The 19,935-nt window shown below is 33.0% G+C and overlaps 1 protein-coding gene across 1 annotated transcript in view; it reads right to left on the reverse strand.

Annotated features, from left to right (window-relative positions):
• Positions 1-422: 422 nt before the first annotated feature.
• The window catches only part of LOC126887999 (uncharacterized), a 70,267-nt gene continuing 50,754 nt past the window's right edge, over positions 423-19,935 (reverse strand). Inside the window, exon 9 of the mRNA XM_050655986.1 lies at positions 423-6,508. Within this exon, the coding sequence (XP_050511943.1) occupies positions 6,462-6,508 (47 nt within the window). The 3' untranslated portion in view covers positions 423-6,461. The remainder of the gene's footprint in view (positions 6,509-19,935) is intronic.

The raw sequence follows: 19,935 nt of genomic DNA on the forward strand, positions 1-19,935 counted from the left end.
CGTTGAACAATACTGTAGTAGCGAAGCTTAATTATAATAAGGAGGATTTGAAATTAATGGCTTCCACTCGAGACCACCTAGATCAGACGTTAAAAACTGTAGAAACATTCTCTAATGATATTAGAATGCAGTTTGGTCTAGAGTGCCGTGTTTTGAATATAGTCAGAGGATAGGCACAACCCGGAGGAGTCAATAAGTAAAATGGCCAGAACATCGGGGCCATGGATGAAAACGATATGTACAAATATCTCGGAGTAAAGCAGGCGCGGAAAATTGACTACATATAAGCAAATAAAAACTGAGATAACTACGGAGTTTATAAAAAGCGTACTTTATTATTACATCATTGATACTGTTTAATAATGTCGTTTTATTATTTCGATTTGGTCTCAAATTATATTTTAAATAAAACTACAATAGAATAAAGAATAAAGTATTATTTATTTTATTATAACAATACAATTATAAAATATGTTCAGTACAAACATAAATATGTTGATAGGTAAAAAGATAAAATATATGATAAAACGATATATTTATTATACATTGATAGTTAGCATCTAGTAAACAATAGTATAAGAGGAAAATATGTAAAACAGGCAATAAACTAAAAATAATGATGCAATAAATAAAACAATTAAAAAGCTCATTCTACTCTTTTTAATCTGAAAAATTAATGTTTAAATTTTATTGTGTTTATATAAAGATACCGAAAACTTTTTATGGTATTATAATTAGGTTTGTTCCAACACAACGAGAAACCATCATGTAACGATCACGCTCCTGCGCACTAAACAAAATAAACCATGGAACGTATTATTTTACAGTAACGTGATCGTTACGTGACGGTTTTTCGTTGTGTTGAAACAGACCGAATATTAGCGAGAAATACTATGGTTTGTTTTTTAACCAAGAGGACTGATTCAAATTTACCGCGCTGTATTGCTTGTTTGTAATTGGTCCAACCGCAGGCAAGTTTACTCCACTGTTATAAAATTTTGACACTAATGACATTTATCAAATTTTGACACTAGTGACATTTCATAGGTAAATTAAGTTATATCGGCGATTTTTGTATTTTTTGTGTTATTCCTTTAATTTTTAGATTGTTAGTCTGCTTTTATATAAAAATCAGTTGTTTTTGGAACTCTTTAGCGACGTATTAATTTAATATAATATTTATGGATTACCGTTGAGGGCCGACTAGATCAACCAAAAAAGAAAATGTATTTGGTTATTATTCTAGTGACTTTCTTGGGTGTGAATCTGTCTTTTTAGTTTACTCCTCCTGGTTAAAAAATAAACTATAGTGGTAGGAGAGCCCAAGCGGGGATTTTGCGCGTTGCTTGAGTACGTCAGAAAATCACATGGGCAGAAACCTTGTACCCTGTAAATGTACCCCTACCATATATGGACTCATAATACAGGGACTCTTAAGACAGGGAAAAATCTACTTTTAGAAAAACTCGAGCGCGCCAGATTAAGACAAGGTAAGTTAGGTACTCGAAGAACAGTGTATATTTCAAAAATCTGACGATTTGTGCGGGACGTAAGCAAATAGGTTATTCACAAATTTTCACAACAAAAGCGAATATTTCGCGAAATGAACATCAGATCGAAAAACTGAAAAATACGTGTTCAATATTTTTCAAAAATCTATCAAATGATACATATTTGCTAACATTAATAACATGTATCTGGAAATTGAGGTGACGAAAGATTTTTTACGATTTTTTACGAAAGATGCATGCATATTTCGGGACTAAAAGCTTAGTTAGGGCGATTTTACATCATAATGATGGAGGAACTCGCAGGCATCTCATAATGCGTCGGTCTAAAAATGAATGAGGAAAACAAAAATGATGACAAACACAGACGACCCCAGCCGTAAATATATAAATGGCAGTGGGATAGAAAAAGTCGAGGAATATAAATCTATTTAGGCCAAATCCTGAAACTTGCAAAGAGAACCAAAGTGCGGAAATTACTAGGAGAGCAAGATTATGTAAACTTAGTTGGATACTTAAGAACCGCAAAATATCCCAATACTTGATAGACGGAGAGGCAGCGCCGAAAAATCTCTCTGAATTTACTAAAGCTAGTTTTTTCACAGTTCATTACCGTGACTGTGTAGAGAAACATACTGCGGTCGGTCAAGCGAAACGTAGAACAGGTGGTACTGACAGCTTGTCAAAAGTTGCTTATCTGTGGAGGTAATTAAATCCATTTACTAAGGCTGAAAATCAGTACACACATTCTAAATTGAATATAAATAAAAATTATAGTCGGTCAGCTGTATGATGAGACAGAGCCGGGTCGGTCGGCCCCAATGAATGTACAGGGCTATTCACTATATCTTGACCTCCTTGTAAACTGCTTTATTTACAGAATTAGAAAAAAATGTAAAATACAAAAGGTATTCGATTTTTTAATTATGATCTTTTGACATATATATCGTACCAGTGACGTCATCCAAGTCGGCAAGGGAAGTGCTGGAACAATAATGGGAGATCAAGGACTAGGGGAACGTAACGATAGAGGTGATCGTCTAATACAATTCTGCCAAGAACAAAATCTAATAATCACAAACACGTTCTTTAAATTACCTTTGAGACGGTTATATACATGGCGCTCACCAGCAGATAAACCGGAAAAAGTGGTAAGAAACCAAATCGATTATATACTGATTAAAGAGAGACATAGTAACACCATCAAATCCGTTAAAACATATTCAGGAGCAGATGTCACATCAGACCATAACCCACTAATCGCTAATGTCACGCTTAAGCTTAAACGTATTAGAAAACCCTAAAGAACTCCAAATATAGATGTTAGCAAACTGAAAGAAGTTGATATAAAAAACAAACTTCAACAGAAAATATACGAAAACTTGGATAAATTAGATACTAACAACTACGAGGTAAACCATCAATGGGAAACACTAAAAAACTGCCTACTTGTTCCATGCAAAGAGATATTAAAAGAACCGATAAGAAAGAGAGACAACTGGATGACCGACGAGATACTCGGCATGATGGACCAACGAAGACAAGCCAAGAACAAAGACAATCACAATTACAAAATAATTAACAATGAAATCAGAAAAAAGATAAGAGAGACAAAACAAACTTACTATGAGGAAAAATGTAAAGAAATAGAAGATCTTCAGAATAAATATGATCTATTGAACCTGCATAAAAAGGTTAAAGAAATGGCAGGGCTGCAAAAAAGAAACCACAACACAACTCTTTTAGACAAAAATGGAAACACTATTATAACGACTGACGAAAAGCTAAAACGATGGAAAAAATATATGGAAGAGCTTTTCGACGACGAAAGAGGAAACCCACAAGACATATCTTTCGAAAACAGGGAAACAAGTGTAGAAATTACAAAGGAAGAAATATTGTATGCACTAAAAACACCAGCAACGGAAAAAGCCCGGGACCAGATCAACTGCCTATTGATATCCTTAAAATAATAGAAAATGAGTACATAGATGCCCTCTTAAAGCTATTTAATGAAATTTATCAGTCGGGTAACATACCCAATGAATGGTTGACCTCAACATTTATTTGTCTCCCAAAAAAGAAAAATGCTAGAGAATGCACCGACCACCGCACCATAAGCCTGATGTCTCACACACTTAAAATGTTTTTAAAGATCATTCATAAACGCATTTACCAAACACTTGATATGGATATTGAAGAAACGCAATTTGGATTCCGTAGGGGCGTAGGTACCCGTGAAGCTCTCTTTGCATTCAACGTACTAATCCAGAGATGCTTGGACGTGAACCAGGATATGTACGTCTGTTTCATAGATTACAACAAGGCTTTCGATAAAGTCCGCCACAAACAGCTAATGGACGTCCTCAAAGCAAAACAAATGATGAACAATGACCTTCGAATTATAACAAATCTATATTATAAACAGCAAGCACACATACGCATTAACGAACACACATCAGAAGAGTTCGAAATTAAAAGAGGAGTGCGACAGGGGTGTGTATTGTCACCACTACTATTCAATGCATACTCTGAAGAAATTATGAAAAGAGCTCTTGAGGGAGAAACAGCAGGACTAAAGGTAAATGGAACGCCAATTAACAACATTAGATATGCGGACGATACTATCATAATAGCAGACAACCTTAAAGACCTCCAAAAGCTAATGAACAAGATAGTTGAGTATGGAGAAGAATATGGATTATCAATAAACATCAAGAAAACTAAATTTATGAGGATATCAAAAACCCAAAATAATGATGAAAGCCTGACAATTAAAGGTAAAACTTTAGAACAAGTAGAAAATTATAACTATCTTGGCACAATAATTAATCACACAAACGATTACTCCAAAGAAATCAAAGTTCGAATAGAGAAAGCAAGAACAAACTTCAATAAAATGAGAAAGGTACTTTGTACAAGAGAACTGAAATTAGACTTGAGAGTTAGGCTGGCAAGGTGTTACATTTTTTCGACTCTGCTTTACGGGATAGAAGCATGGACTCTTAACGCATCGACTACTAAAAAGTTGGAAGCATTTGAACTGTAGGTGTATAAAAGAATCCTGAAGATATCATGGACCGATCATATAACAAACAACGAAGTCATGAAGAGTCAACAAAAGACTGGAAATATTGGAAACCATCAAGACACGAAAGCTGCAGTACCTGGGGCATGTTATGCGTAATGAGAGATACAACGTACTTCAGTTGATTATACAGGGGAAAATCCAGGGCAAGAGAAGTGTAGGAAGGAGACGAATTTCGTGGTTGCGTAACTTGAGGGAATGGTACGGATGCACATCAACCGAACTGTTTAGAGCAGCAGCATCTAAGATCAGAATAGCCATGATGATTGCCAACCTCCGTTGCGGAGATGGCACGTGAAGAAGAAGAAGACGTCATCCATCTGGGCGTGATGACGTAATCGACTATTTTTTAAATGAGAATAGGGGTCGTGTGCTAGCTCATTTGAAAGGGTATTTATTCAATTCTCTATGCAGTAATATAAACATTAAGATCATTATTTATACAGGGTGTCCAAATTTTTTTTTTTGAATTATTAAACAATTAATTTAATTAAAAAAAATTTTTTGGACACCCTGTATAAACAATCATGTTAATGTTTATATTACTGAATAGGGAATTGAATAACCTTTCAAATGAACTAGCACACGATCCCTATTCTCATTTAAAAAAATAGTCGATTACGTCATCACTAGTACGATATATTATATATGCCAAAAAATCATAATTAAAAAATCGAATAACTTTTGTATTTTACATTTTTTCTAATTCTGTAAATAAAGCAGTTTAGAGGGGGTCAAAATATAGTGAATAACCCTTTACATTCATTGGGACCGACCGACCGGCTCTGTCCCGTCATACAGCTGACCGACTATAATAACCTTTCTTTATATTCAATTTAGAATGTGCGTACTGATTTTCAGCCTTAGTAAATAGATTTAATTACCTCCGCAGATAACCAACTTTGACAAGCTGTCAGTACAACCTGTTCTACGTTTCGCTTGACCGATCGCATACAATCTCCACACAATCACAGTAATCAACTGTGAAATATCTAGCTTTAGTAAATTCAGAGAAATTTTTCAGCGCTGCCTCTTGGACTATGAGGAGCAAAGTATTCAACCAGTGCATCCTTTCTATCATGACATATGGATGTCAAACCAGGACCCTAACCAAGGCAAATATGAATAAAGTAGCCACAACAGAAAGAGCTATGGAAAGAGCAATGTTAGGTATACGACTGTCAGATAAAAAGAGGAACGACTGGGTAAGATCAAAAACAAAAGTCGATGACATAACAAAAGTTGCCAATCTTAAACGGAGCTTCGCAGGCCACACTGCTAGTTAAAAAGATCAACGTTGGAATGCAACAATACAACACTGGAGACCTTACGAAAGTAAACGACCGAGAGGAACACAGATGAGATGGGTTGATGATATTAAAAGAGTAGCTGAAACAAATTGGAAATATGTTGCTCAGGATAGAGACCGATGGAGGCAGTTTTGAGAGGCATTGTCCAAACGTGGACAATAGAAGGCTAAGAAGAAGAAGGGTGACACTAAGAATTTAGGGAAGAGATAGAAGAGGAAATAATGTATGTGCATGACGCTAGGATATTCTCTCCGCGGTTCGACTATACGTAATATTTACATGTAAATTTAGAATACTTAATAAAAAATAGCTAACGTCACAGCCTGTGGGTTGAAGCACTATCATTATGTTATCAAATATCGCGATATACCATCGCAAATATTGCGATATTACACATGAATGATACAAAACCTTTAAGATTCTAATGTTCAAACCCATTTTGTACATATCGTTAAAAAATAAACATGTCATGCAACATTAAATACTAGGACTATTTTGCCTTCAAAGACCAAATGCTCACGAAATGCTTCTTTTTTCTTACTTTAATTATTGTTGTTATTGGTCGGCTGTATTATTGGTCACTTTTCTCTTAGATCCTTTAGCTAAAAATAAATAATATATATCATTAATGTGGAATATGGTCACGAATAAAACTTAATTTTAAGGAGGCCGTGGAATTGTTTACTTATATGAAGTTGGGTTAGGTTTTTATATTGAACAAGTATTTTTTTAAGATTAGTATAACCATAGATCAGGCTAGGTATATGGCGCTCAATGCATCGGGGTGTACCGCCAATATCCAGCTAGCTTTGTCTGTCGTACGAGTGTGGGCGTATCTACCAAGAGGTGGGAGTAATGGAACGACAAAGACACAGAGTACAGCGGCAGCTGCGATCATATGCTAGAGAGAGATAGATAGACCACCGATGAACTTCTCCGCGTTACGCTATTTTTCGTACCTTGCCTAATCTATGTATTATTATATCTATGAGTATAACTCAAATCCCGTCTACCTGCCATTGTCATATCTCTATATTGACGAGGAACTGCAAAGTGGGCGATGCCTGGTGGCGAATTTGAAAAGCATCAACTCTAGGAAAACATTGACTTTTTCATTAATTTGTGTACATATTTGCGGTCAGTTTATGTTTAATAAACGATGATTTCGACTTAAAAAAACTACTGCAGTTTTCCTCAGTATTCATTCCTATTATACTCTACGTAATGGCGTAAACTAACCAATGCCAAATCACACATTTTGTTAATTTAACGTTTGTATTAAACGTAGTATTTTCTAATATTTAAACGACTGCAAAATTAAATAAATAAATAAAATGTAGTATATATTCTGTACATAGAATGTACATTGTTATGCAAAAGATTCTGACCACCTCATAATTTCCAGAACACAATTATTCTAAAATAAATTCACCTACTTAGTTTCCAGTTTTTATTTAATTAAAAATTGTTATCTGTTGGTCTAAAATAAATTGTGGTGTACCTATTATCTAAATTAAAAACAAAATTAGAAATTATAAGATAGATTATTAATTTTTAAAATGCTGTGTGATTATCAGGGGGCCAGATTTTTTATGAAAAAAAGGTAAAAACAAATCAGTAGTTAGCTTAAAATTTTAATGAATGCATACAGATGAAACATAATTTTGAGTCGTCTCTAACCTATAAGATGTATTAGTGGCAAAACTTAGTGGTTACTTTGGCAAAACACTCGTGTAAATGATTTTGATTTAACGTTTTAGAACTGTGAGGTCAAATGACAAAATAAATTGTTTTCCTAGAGTTATCGTCCACCTTTGAAATTTTGAGTGCCCTCTGTCGGAATTTAATTTTGCGAAAAGACCAGGACGGATCTGTTTTGAGGTGGATGTGAGAGGTGGCATTCAGATTTTTGCAGATAAAGTTAGGTGACAACTTCAATAATTATAATTGACTTATGCACCTTCTAAAATATACCCGGAATATTAATAAAAAAATGCAAATATTTAAAAATTTCGATAAACATCGAATTTTTTCTACTTTCTTTGCTTATAACTCTAAAACGATTTATTTTGGAACAAAGTCGTACAAAAATAAAATAAAGATAATTAAATTTTGTATGATATACGATTGGTTAAAAATGTCTTAAATTATTACCCTTTCTGCAAAATAGCAATAAATACAAAATAAGGGGGCAAAATAAGCCTATTTTTGTTCAATGTTTTTCAACCACTTTGGTTGCACTTAGAACCTTCGTAATTCGCTTAAAAAATTATTATAACATACTTAAACCGTCCACCAAATTTCATTTAAATCGACCTAATAGATTTTGCATAACAATTTTGCAATCTAAATGTTTTTACAAAAGGTTTAAATTTTTTAAAAACTTTCTGAACAATAAGTACACCTTTTAAAAGTTGGCTAATTTTTTTACATATAAACAGGCACTCTATTCTTGTTCTCATGATCATTTTTCAGTACGTCACAGTTTTTCGATTTCTCTCTAATGCATTAAGTTAGATGAGACGGAAAAAGCGGTAGCTCCGTGATTAAACACAAAAATAATGCAGCATTACAATGGTTATATACATAAGATGTCCATTCCTAACCTACCTTTGATTCGTTGATATTTAGAATGCGCGTTTTTTCTAGCCAATCAAATACACGTATTACGAACATTTGACAAAAACTTCGTCCATTTTGGCCATTTTTTAGAAGTGTCAAAGAGTCAAGTGACGGTTATTATTCAGGTCAGTATTTTGTGTACACTTCGCGTCAAAAAAAACTGGTACAACTCTTATAACCGAAAATCGTGTTTTTCAAGTTGTGTAAGTTGATCTTGTCACAAGTGTCATTCTAATTTCTAGGCAACGTTGCCAGTTCAACGAAAATATTATATCAAACTAGGTAAAAACGGGGCTGTGCGACAGACCGCATTTTTTAATATATTAAAAACTAAAACAATTGTAATTTTCCGTCATCTCAATTAAGTATCCATACATTGATTCGTGTTTTATTATAATTTATGAAAATATTTCAATTCAATAATAATGATAGATAATCAATCTTGACATGACTTTAAATTATTATGTTTAATGTCAAATCGAGAGGTGTGATTGGTTTCTCGTAAATTGTGGGACAAAACTGCATTAAGTTGTGTAGAATAAATAAAACACACTGGAAAAATTAAAAATTAAATTTGAAATTAATACAAAATGAATAACTTTTACAGTGAACAAGTGTGTAATTTAAATATATGTATTACAATTCGAAATATAGATTTTAAACGTTATTTTTTTGTATTTAGGTTTATTGCAATTCCGTTATCTGTGATGGCAACAACGAAGTGATTCACGAACAATAATTGTCAGTCTGAAGACAGGTTTACATTGGGAAAAAAAAGTGTACCAGTTTTATATGACGCGAAGTGTACCTGTCATTTTGAAATTTCGAATTCGACTTCACTTGTGTTTTACAACGTCTTTGTGCATTATTTTGTGTTTTGATTTAGAATTTAGTTCGTTAAAAGTTAGTCATTGGCGTGAGGAGAGTAGAGACATTCGATTTGTACCGAAGAGTGCTAAATATCTCATGAGTAGATAGAATAGCCAACGTGGAGGTAATGAGACTTACGCATAAGGAACGAGAACTAACAAATAAGAAGAAAACTGAGATATATGGGACATGTGATGAGAGATGTATATTTAATACTCCAGGTCATTATGCAAGAAAAAGATCCATAGTAAGGAGATGTAACTCATAGCTGAAGAACCTTAGGAACTGGTTTGGATGTAATAACAATGAATTATTTAGAGCCGCTGTTTCAGAAATAAAGATCTCTCTGATGATTGCTAACTTTTGAAGCGGAGACAGCACCTAGAGAAGAAGATAAAAACACAGTTTATGGACAGTTTTGTGTCATTTTTTAATGTTTCCATATTTATAAATTTAATTAACAATATTGTTTACTTTTTAATTTTATTCCCCTTTATAAAAAATACCTACATGTTAACATATTGTGTAAAAATCAAATCTACTAAATTACTAATTAGTTTAATTCCACAAGCTTTTCACCTATGGCTAAGTACGATTGTGACATCTGTCAGATTCGTCAATAATTACATGAAATAAGTCTCGACACACCCAATACAGTAATTAGCACTGAAAAATGATCATGAGAACAAGATTATTGTCCGTTTCATGATCATTTTTCAGTGCGTAACAAATAATAGGAAAAAGGGTAAGTCCGTGATAATACACATTTATGACATTTATTCTAACATGACATTTTAGTTAAATCTGACAGTTGTCACATTTTATTTTCAATTTGGAATAAAAACAAATCAAATGTGTTTCTTGCATTTATAAAATGGTATTTTCTTTGATTTGTATAGTCTTATAAATTATACAGATTATATTTGTAATATTATTATCTAATTAAAAAAAATATTTTTTTATTATGGCGCCATCTATCGACAACTAGAATAATCACCGAACTAGAAATAATTACCAAAGTAATCAGCGACGTGCCCTTTTTTCTGTCATATACAATTTAATACGTTAGAAAGAAATCGAAAAACTGTGACGCACTGAAAGATGATCATGAGAAAAAGAATACCTATCTAAAACACCTTACAGAATTAACTTGTCGCCAGGAGGGGATGTAACGGCCTGCTGTATTTAGATGGACTTACCCAAGTTTTTTTTATGTATTTTGACCCGTAGAACACGAATTTTTTGGGTAACAGTTGATCCGGATGTCGATAAGATTGTTATAAATAAAGAACTCGAGGAATTAGATAACAGCGATTTTTCGCAAAATAAAAGATTTTTTTTTGTATTTCTTGGATAATTCTAAGCAAAAAATGTTCTTACAAGTTTTTTTATTAGGGTGCATAGTTCTCGCGATAAACGCGGTTAAACTTAAAAAAAAAACGAAAAATTGCAATTTTTGAAACCGAAAACTTTGGATTAAAAAATAAAAAAGCAATTCTGCTAACAGCATTCGAAAGTTTAAGTCAAATATACCGGTTTCGATTGTTTGCATTGCGAAAAATTATTTTTTTTTATTTTTAAACAAAGCTATTTGTTTCTAAGCTAAAAAATTGTTTATAATTTTAAAACATTGCTGAGGCCACTTAAATAATCTGATTTTAATTCTGTAAAGTGTATTAGATAGGTAGAGCGCCTTTTTATATTTAAAAAAATTAGCCAACTTCTTAATGGTCTACTTTTTGTTCAAAAAGTTCTTAAAAATTTGAACTTAAAAAAAAAAATTAGATTGCAAATTTATTATGCAAAATCTATTAGGTCGATTTTAATGAAATTTGGTAGACTGTTTAAGTATGCTATAAGAATTTTCTAAGCCAATTATTAAGGTTATATGTGCCACCTGAGTGGTTAAAAAACATTGAATAACAACAGGCTTATTTTGCCCCCTTATTTTGTATGTATTGCTAAATTGCAGAAAGGGTAATACTTTAAGACATTTTTAACAAGTCGTGTATCATACAAAATTCAATTATCTTAATTTTATTTCTCTACGACTTTGTTCCAAAGCGAATCGTTTTAAAGTTATAAGCAAAGAAAGTAGAAAAAATCATTGTTTTTAGAAATTTTTAAATATTTTAATTTTTTTATTAATGTTCCGGGCATATTTTTGAGAAGGAGCATAAGTCAATTATTATTATTGAAGGTGCCACCTAACTTTATCGGCAAAAATCCGAATACCACCTCTCACATCCAAATATAGACGTTTTTCCACGGATCAGCCCTGGTTAATATGGCAACAAACGAACAAAAATCGACAACTTAAATTGAATTAAAAAAATCCTTTTATAATCTTTTTTTAAAGTGTTGATAAGATTTTTTAAAAGTATTAATATGGAGTTATTTACAATGAATCCTTGTGATATAATTCATTAGCATTGCACATTTTACGCGGAAATGTTTGTCTGCCTAACAGTTTTATCTTTTTTGTCCCATTAAAGCTACAATGCTCGGTAAAAGAAGGATAAGTCAATTTAGTCAACTTTTCAGGAGAAGCCAAAAACGATAATTAATTGGCATATCTACAGGCTTGGATCCCACGTACCAAAAAAAGTTTATTAATGGCAAGCTGCAAATTTGTTAATAGCTTAGAATAGAATAAAAATATGCTTTATTGTCATGAAAAATTGTACAATTTTATCGACAAAGCTTATAAAAAGTCAAGAAAACAAAACAATAACAATCCAATTTACTAAAATTACATAAATCGTCAATATATTTACAATAATAACAATAATAATGAAGTTAAACAGAAGTAATCAATTGCAAAATTTAAGTAAATTGCAAATGCATAGTCTACCTAGTAATTAATAAATTTAAAACTTAAGCTGCTACATATGACACCCAAATATAGACAAAAAAAATGATAATAAAAATACTACTTGTGCAAAGGGTACTGTAATTTCTTAGTTATTGATTAAGAAAATATTCTACTGAATAATATGGTCTTTCAGATAGGTAGGCTTTTGTCAGTTTACGGAATTTGGGGAAGATGCTGCAGATTTAAGTTGTAGAGGGAGATGGTTGTAAAGATTTTTTGCGGAATATATTATAGATTTCTTTACTAACTCAGAGGACGGGGTCGGCATATAGACGTCAAACGTAGAATTTCTCGTGAAGTAGTCCTGATTAGGTCTTGGTGGAAAGACATGTAGATGTTTACGAATTAAGCAAACAGTTTCTAAAATATACAAAGATGGAAGGGTTAAAATTCTGTGATCTTTGAAGTAACTTCTGCAATGTGTTGTTCTTCTGAGGCCAAACAGATATCTAATTGCTCTTTTTTGTAATATGAAAATAACATCGAATTGGGCAGCTGTACCAGAACCCCAAAAAGGAAGACCATGACGAAGATGTGACTCGAACAAAGAAAAATATGTTATTTTGGAAGCTGCTAAATTGAGGTCATTCGAAACAGATCTTATAGCATAGAAAGCTGAGGATAGTTTCTTCCTTAACAAATCGATATGGTGGGACCATTTAAGGTTGCTGTCTAAAAAAATACCAAGAAATTTTACAGAATCAACGGTACTGATCTGGCTGTTATTAAGAGGTAAGGGTTGAAGGACTCCTTTATAAGACTTAATAAGTTTTATCCACGTTACTGTTTTATCTACGTTAAACGAGAGTAAATTAGAGTCAGATCAGGTTTTTATTGTAAGTAGATCAGAAGTTATAGTAGCATGAAGAGTTGCAATATTTGAGTTGCTCCAAGTGATACTGGTATCATCAGCAAAAAGAAAGATTTTTCCATCGATTTTTAAACTAGTGATGTCATTAATAAAGATAAGGAAAAGAAGAGGACCCAATACTGAACCTTGAGGTACCCCACATACAATGTTTTTGAGACTAGAGTCTGTATCATTTGCTCTATCCAGTTGTTTCCCATCATCCAAGTAAGATTGGAACCAATCTAAAGAAATACCTCGAATTCCGTAGAAATTTAGTTTTTTTATCAAAATGTTATGATTTACACAATCAAAAGCTTTGGCGTAGTCACAAAAAACGGTGGCAGTGTGATGATTAAAATATTATTGTTCAGTGCTTGATAAACCTCATGTAGTACAGAAAAGATGGCATCAGTGGTGCATTTATTATTTAAAAAGCCGAACTGATTTTGTGATAAAATGTTGTTTTCAACTAGAAAGGACATAAGTCGGGCTTTTATGAGTCTCTCAATAATTTTGGAGAGTACCGGTAGTAGTGCAATAGGTCTATAATTGCAGGTATTAGATATTTCACCACCCTTATGAAGAGGAATAATGATGGCTGTCTTCAGTCACTCTGGAAATTTACCTTTCTCAAAGGAATCATTAATTAGTGAGATGAGGACTTCTAACACATTTTCTGGGAGATTAGAAAAATTTTTTATCGATAGACCATCAGTACTACAGGAGGATTTGCTTTTGATACTATTGATTGTTTGGATCAGCTCAGATTTATCGACTGGTTTTATAAAGAATGAATTCGAGACCTTTCTTGAATTAGGGAGATAAGCAATGGGATCTTGTTGTGGCAAAATAGTTGATGTAATATTTTTACTCACATTAACAAAGTATTCATTTAGATTTTCAGGGTCTGGAACGGAAATTGTTTTAGCAGTGTGGGTTTTATTTCGAAGATCGTTTATTATGGACCAAGTTTCTTTTGCAACACTTACTGAGCTTCCCAAACGGTTATGGTAGTAGTCTTTTTTAGCTGATTTTGTAAGTTTAAGATAGGTTGCCCTGTACTTGGTGATATATTCAGTGATAGAGACGTTGGTAGTAAATTTCCTGATATAGAGAAGAGAACGCATATCCTTGGAAGATATTCGGATACCTTTAGTAGTCCAGGGTTTGCGATGTTTTGGCTTAATTGCAATTAAAGGAAATGCTTTATTGAAGATACCGACAAGCTTATCCAAAAAGCACTGAAATTATCCACGTCCATAGCAGGAAAGCGCCACTCAGAGGTTAAGCATAAATTTTGGAAATTACGAAAGTTCCGGGTGGAAACAATCCTGCCTAAACGTCGGGATATCGAGGAGGGTTTGCTCAAGATATTAAACTTCGTATAAACTGCTTCATGATCAGATAGTCCAGCATTAATAATTGTAGAGTGGACATCAAGGGGTCAAAAATCTGAGACAGTATAATCAATTATGGTAGATGAAGTTTTTGTAATCCTTGTAGGAGAATCAACGTGCATTGTTAGACCATACGATTCAAATATGTTGACCAAGGATATTTGTGTAGCACTAGCAGCAGCATAATCAATGTTAAAGTCCCCGCATAAAATTTTTCTACTTTTATGAGGCAGGTCATCTAACAAATTTAGCAGGTTCTGAAAAAATAGTTCCACGGAAGAGTTAGGTGATCTATAAATGAAAATAATATAAAGATTAAGATTCTTATTGTAAATTAACGAAAACTCAAAGAAGGCTTCACTTAGCAGAAAGTCATATTTTGTTACCGAAGAAAAATCATTGCTCGTAGATAGAATTAGATTGCCTCCGTAAGCTGAGCTTGGACGATCATACCTAGTAACGGTGTCTAGTCGGACAAACTTTAATTGAATCACTTATTTGAGAAACCCCATAAGTCATGATTTTACCAAAATCGACTTTTCACTAAAAATGGACATTTAAAGTGTAAATACACATTTTTGTAAAGAAATGCGTTCAGTCAGTGCATTCGTAACCTATCTACAGCGGTGTGATTTGGAGATGTATTCGAGAAACACCATAAGTCCATGACTTAAGGCGTTTCTCCTATGCAGCGCGCATGTCGTTGATATGGATAATGCAATAAAAAAGTTGACCGTATATACACCATGGAGGAATATGGACAGCTGATAAAAACTTCATGTAAAAATAACCGCTTTAATGTGGTATTGGTTAATTTTGAAGACGTAATTGATTACAAAAATTGGTGGCCAGAGTACTACAAGAAAACTATGTTCTCCGCGGAATCCAGTGGCAAAAATATTCCAAAGACTCAGAAGGTTCAACTAAAAGCCAATTCATGCATTTTCACCACTCCTACGAGAACTCAAACTTGGTTGTAGCACGCTCTTTTATTAACGGATTAGCCAATCACACCTTCAGCCAATAATAATAAAAATATACTAATATTGACTGAAACATTGGCATATCCCAGTGGAAAAATTCCAATTAATTATAAGAAGTTTGTTGATATACAAAAACTACATAGTTATATACCAGATGTAGAAAATATTCAGGATTATTATAATGAATTGTTCAACTGGCCCACAACGACCAATAAATATGCGCGAAGAAGATGAATGATCACACTTTTGGTTGATTTTTTGAATTGTAATAATATTTTTTGTACTGTTTAATATAAATTACAGTACCGTGTGTATTTTGTTTCATTTAATTCCTTATAAAGTTTAGTTTCAGGTGACGCTGAAAAATTTATTTGAAAAATCCCATAAGTCAATCAAGTTTGAGCATATATAGAGCTTATTCTCAATCTTTTTTTCAAAAAATATTGGAGATGATATGTCAAGAAACAGTGTATAAATGGAATTAGTTCAGTTTTTAACATGTAGAACTCTTCGTGTTTCCCTCACACAGTTTTTTCTTGTTTCCCGAAAGTTTTAGATTTGTGACTTATGGGATTTCTCAAATAAGTGATTCATTAATTGTGAAACGTGATTTTAATTGTTAAACGTGTTATCCTGACAAGTTGTCCGACAAATATATTGGGCATTTTAATAAGTCCGACACGAAGAACATGTCAAATGATAGGAATTATGTTGGTGGTAAATAGCAGCCTGATTTTTGCATGAGAGTTTAATGAAAGGGTAACAAATCAATTGGAATTTCTGTCCGACTTCCAATACATGGGACGTTTTCGTAGTCTGACGTTCGAAACCTGTAACCTGTTCCACAATTAAAACTTCCTCTGTTCCAGTGTTCCCGTACATCAAAGTTTGTCCGACTAGACACTGTTAAGCAAGCTATTAACAAATTTTCAGCTTGCTATTAATAAACCTTTTTTTGGTACGCTGGATCCAGGCCTATATTACCAATTTTATCTACGACCAAATAATTTTGTTTATTTAATATTATATTAACTTGTTCTATTGATACCAAGGTAAAGATATCGTCTTTTCGACAGAAATAATATTTTGACCATTCTTGACTTATACTCTTTTTACCGAGCACCCTAAAAAGAGAGTTCCATGTTAACAAGGCTATGAAAAGATTTAGATTTTTGAAACATGTTTTTATTTTATATTTACTAACAAAATATTTGTTACAACCACCAAATTAGTTGTTACTTAGAATAAGTGGCAACGCGTGACTTTTTCCAAAGTGTTACCAAAACCAGATGCAAAAAATCTTATTTAAAAAAAAATGAAGATATGGCTAAATGTATATATATAGCTTCAATAATTTCATTTTGTATATCACTTGAAACTCTCGAAAAAACAGTTGATGTTTCTAGATGTTGGCAAAATTTTTGATCTTTTTAATCAAAATTAATGTTAACAATTCCCTTTAATCGCCTCGATTGTCAGAGTCGTCGCCCTCAAAATGAAGAGGAAATGCTAACTTTCGATTCTTGTTTTGCCAAACTGAATCAAATTGGGTATACATCTTACATGTAGGTAACGGAGAAATTTCATGTGTCATTTTTACAACTCTAAAACTATTTAAATCGTGAACCTGGTCCACCCATTTTTCTGTAGAAACCAGAAGACATGGCCAACAATAAAGTCTATTTTTCTTGAACCACATAACCAAGGATTTTCACTGTACCAACTAAATTTAAAATATCGAACTACTTTCTTTGATTGCTTTTTTAAATTGTTTAAAATAGGTCTTTCATTTTCAATAATCTCATTTTTTCTTCAAAATTATACAAGAATTACTTTTCAAGTAGTTGATCGATTGCGCAGCGACACTCATCCATGGCTAACTGCACGCACACTTTTTATAGGTACTGTAACCAAATTTAAATCTGGTAACAGGGCTACTAATATACACAGCGCGCTTACGCCGTCGCTCCTTCAAAATTTTCAGATACTAGCCGGTCCCGAACGACAGCGAGGATATAACCGCTGTAACCACAAACGAGACTGGCATACAGTATAAACAGAGTATAATAAAGTGCAACTGAGTCACATAAACTCGCCAATATTTTCGTGTGTCTATGGACATTTACTGAATTAGGTACTATTAACACATAATATAATAGAGTAGAGTAGAGTAGAGTAGAGTAGAGTAGAGTATTTATTGGTAATAATGTACAAATGTACTTTTACAGGTCAGCAATAATTAAAATTGTCTAAAATTACATTAAAAGTTGACAGTACTTCAGTAAAAAACCTATTACTAAAATTTAAAAACTAAACACTAATTAAATTACAGGACAAAACAAAATTTAGATCTGAAGTACTCCTCAAATGAGTAGAAAGCACCCATCAGAAGATAATTTTTAATTTGTCTCTTAAATTGGTTAAAATCAAGACTTTTAATAGATATTGGTATACAGTTATAAAATTTCAATGCTAGGTATCTGGTTCCATTTCTGGTCCTCTCAAGTCGACTGAAGTCTGGTACAAGGGCATCATGATTTCTAGTCTGATAAGTATGCTGTTGTGTTTTATACAGATCTACATTTTGATGAACATACAACAGGCACTGCATAATGTACACAGAAGGTAGTGTGAGAATCCTCAGGTTTCTGAAAGACTGCCTACAATCGTCCCGATAACCCTGACCTGTTATTATGCGAATACACTTTCTCTGCTGACCAAACACCTTATCTATATGGCAAGAGTGTCCCCAGGAAAGGATTGCGTAAGTTAGTCGTGAGTGAAAGTTGCTGTGATATGATGTAAGAAGGGTTTGAAGGGAGGTAACCTTAGATAGGTTTCTAAATAAAAAGAGTTGGCTTGAGAGCTTTTGGGAAAGTTTCAGTATGTGCCGTTCCCAAGTGAGTCCCTGATCAAGATAAACACCAAGAAATTTAGCTTCCTGTGAACAATCTGTTAAAATGGGATGTGTAATGGTGTTATGTCTTACGGTAAAGTTCACTGTTTGTGATTTTGAGTTATTGAGAGAGAGACGATTTGCCAAAAACCATTGGAACAAATTGCTCTCTGTGGTCTCAAGATCAATATCACTGATTTGGGAAGGGTGGTAACTTTGATAGCATGTAGTATCATCAGCAAATAGGACTGTGCTTACCGGGCCCTCTTGTGAAAATCCCAAGTCATTTATATAAATGAGAAATAATATTGGACCTAGAACTGACCCTTGAGGCACTCCATACATCAAAGGTTTTTTATCAGATTTAAGCTGGTTAAAAAACACATATTGAAATCTATCTGATAGATAAGACTCAATCAATTGAATAGACATAGGATGAAAATTATAGGCATGTAATTTTTTAAGAAGAATACTATGAGTGACAGAATCAAAAGCTTTAGTAAGATCAAGGAACGAGGCAAGGGTATCAAGAAAGTTTTCAAATCCTTCCAAAATACTGCCTGTAAAATGATCGATAGCAAGTGTTGTTGTTTTGTTTTTTCTAAATCCAAATTGCTGCACTGCAAAAAGCCGATTAGATTCAAAATAGTCATTGATCTGCTTCTTTAGGATTCTCTCAAACACTTTGGAAAGAATTGGCAAAAGAGAAATTGGACGAAAGTTATTATGATCATCAGCCGAACCTTTACGTTTAAAGAGAGGTATGACTTTCGCAGTTTTAAACACTGAAGGAAAAATGCAGGATGAAATTGAGTAGTTTATTAGTTTAGTTAAAGGTAAGCTAATGTTGTGTTTAATTGCCTTGATTATTTTTGTGTTCATTCCATCCGGGTCCTTGCTCTGGCTATTTTTTAATTCTTCAATTGCTTTTACAACTTCCTCCAAATTTGTTGGCTCAAATCTGAAGGAGCAATGATTAGAGGCGAATGAAGGAGCATGTGGTATAAAACTAAGGTATGTATTGAATGATTGGTCAGTATGATTAAGTGTATTTATTACATTTTCAGCAATACCACAGAAGAAATCATTAAAACTATTTGCATTGAGTGATGAATTTTTTATTGGTAAATTCTTACATCTTGAGTTTATTAGGGACCACATAGCCTGTTGACGGTTGTTAGAGTTTAATATAAAATCATCATTAGATTTAATCTTTGCCTTATGTATAGCATGTCTGTATTTTTTCCTATATTCCGAGAGTGTTTTCTTTGTCACTAAAACGGGGTCACTTTTATTTAAAGATGTCAAAAATTGTAGTTTCTCCCTCATAAGTTTCAAATCATCATTAAACCAAGAATTTTTTTTACATTGTTTACCTTGCTCAACAAGCCTAGATTTTTCAGGAAAAGACATATTTATTGCCTGCGTTAAAATATCGATAAACATTTTAAACCTTGAGTCCACATCAATACATTCATTATCAATAAATTCAAAATTTTGTAAGCAAAGATTGTTATTTAAAGAGGCCAGTCCCAT

Source organism: Diabrotica virgifera, chromosome 7 (assembly GCF_917563875.1).
Source record: "Diabrotica virgifera virgifera chromosome 7, PGI_DIABVI_V3a".
NCBI classification, from domain to species: domain Eukaryota; kingdom Metazoa; phylum Arthropoda; class Insecta; order Coleoptera; family Chrysomelidae; genus Diabrotica; species Diabrotica virgifera.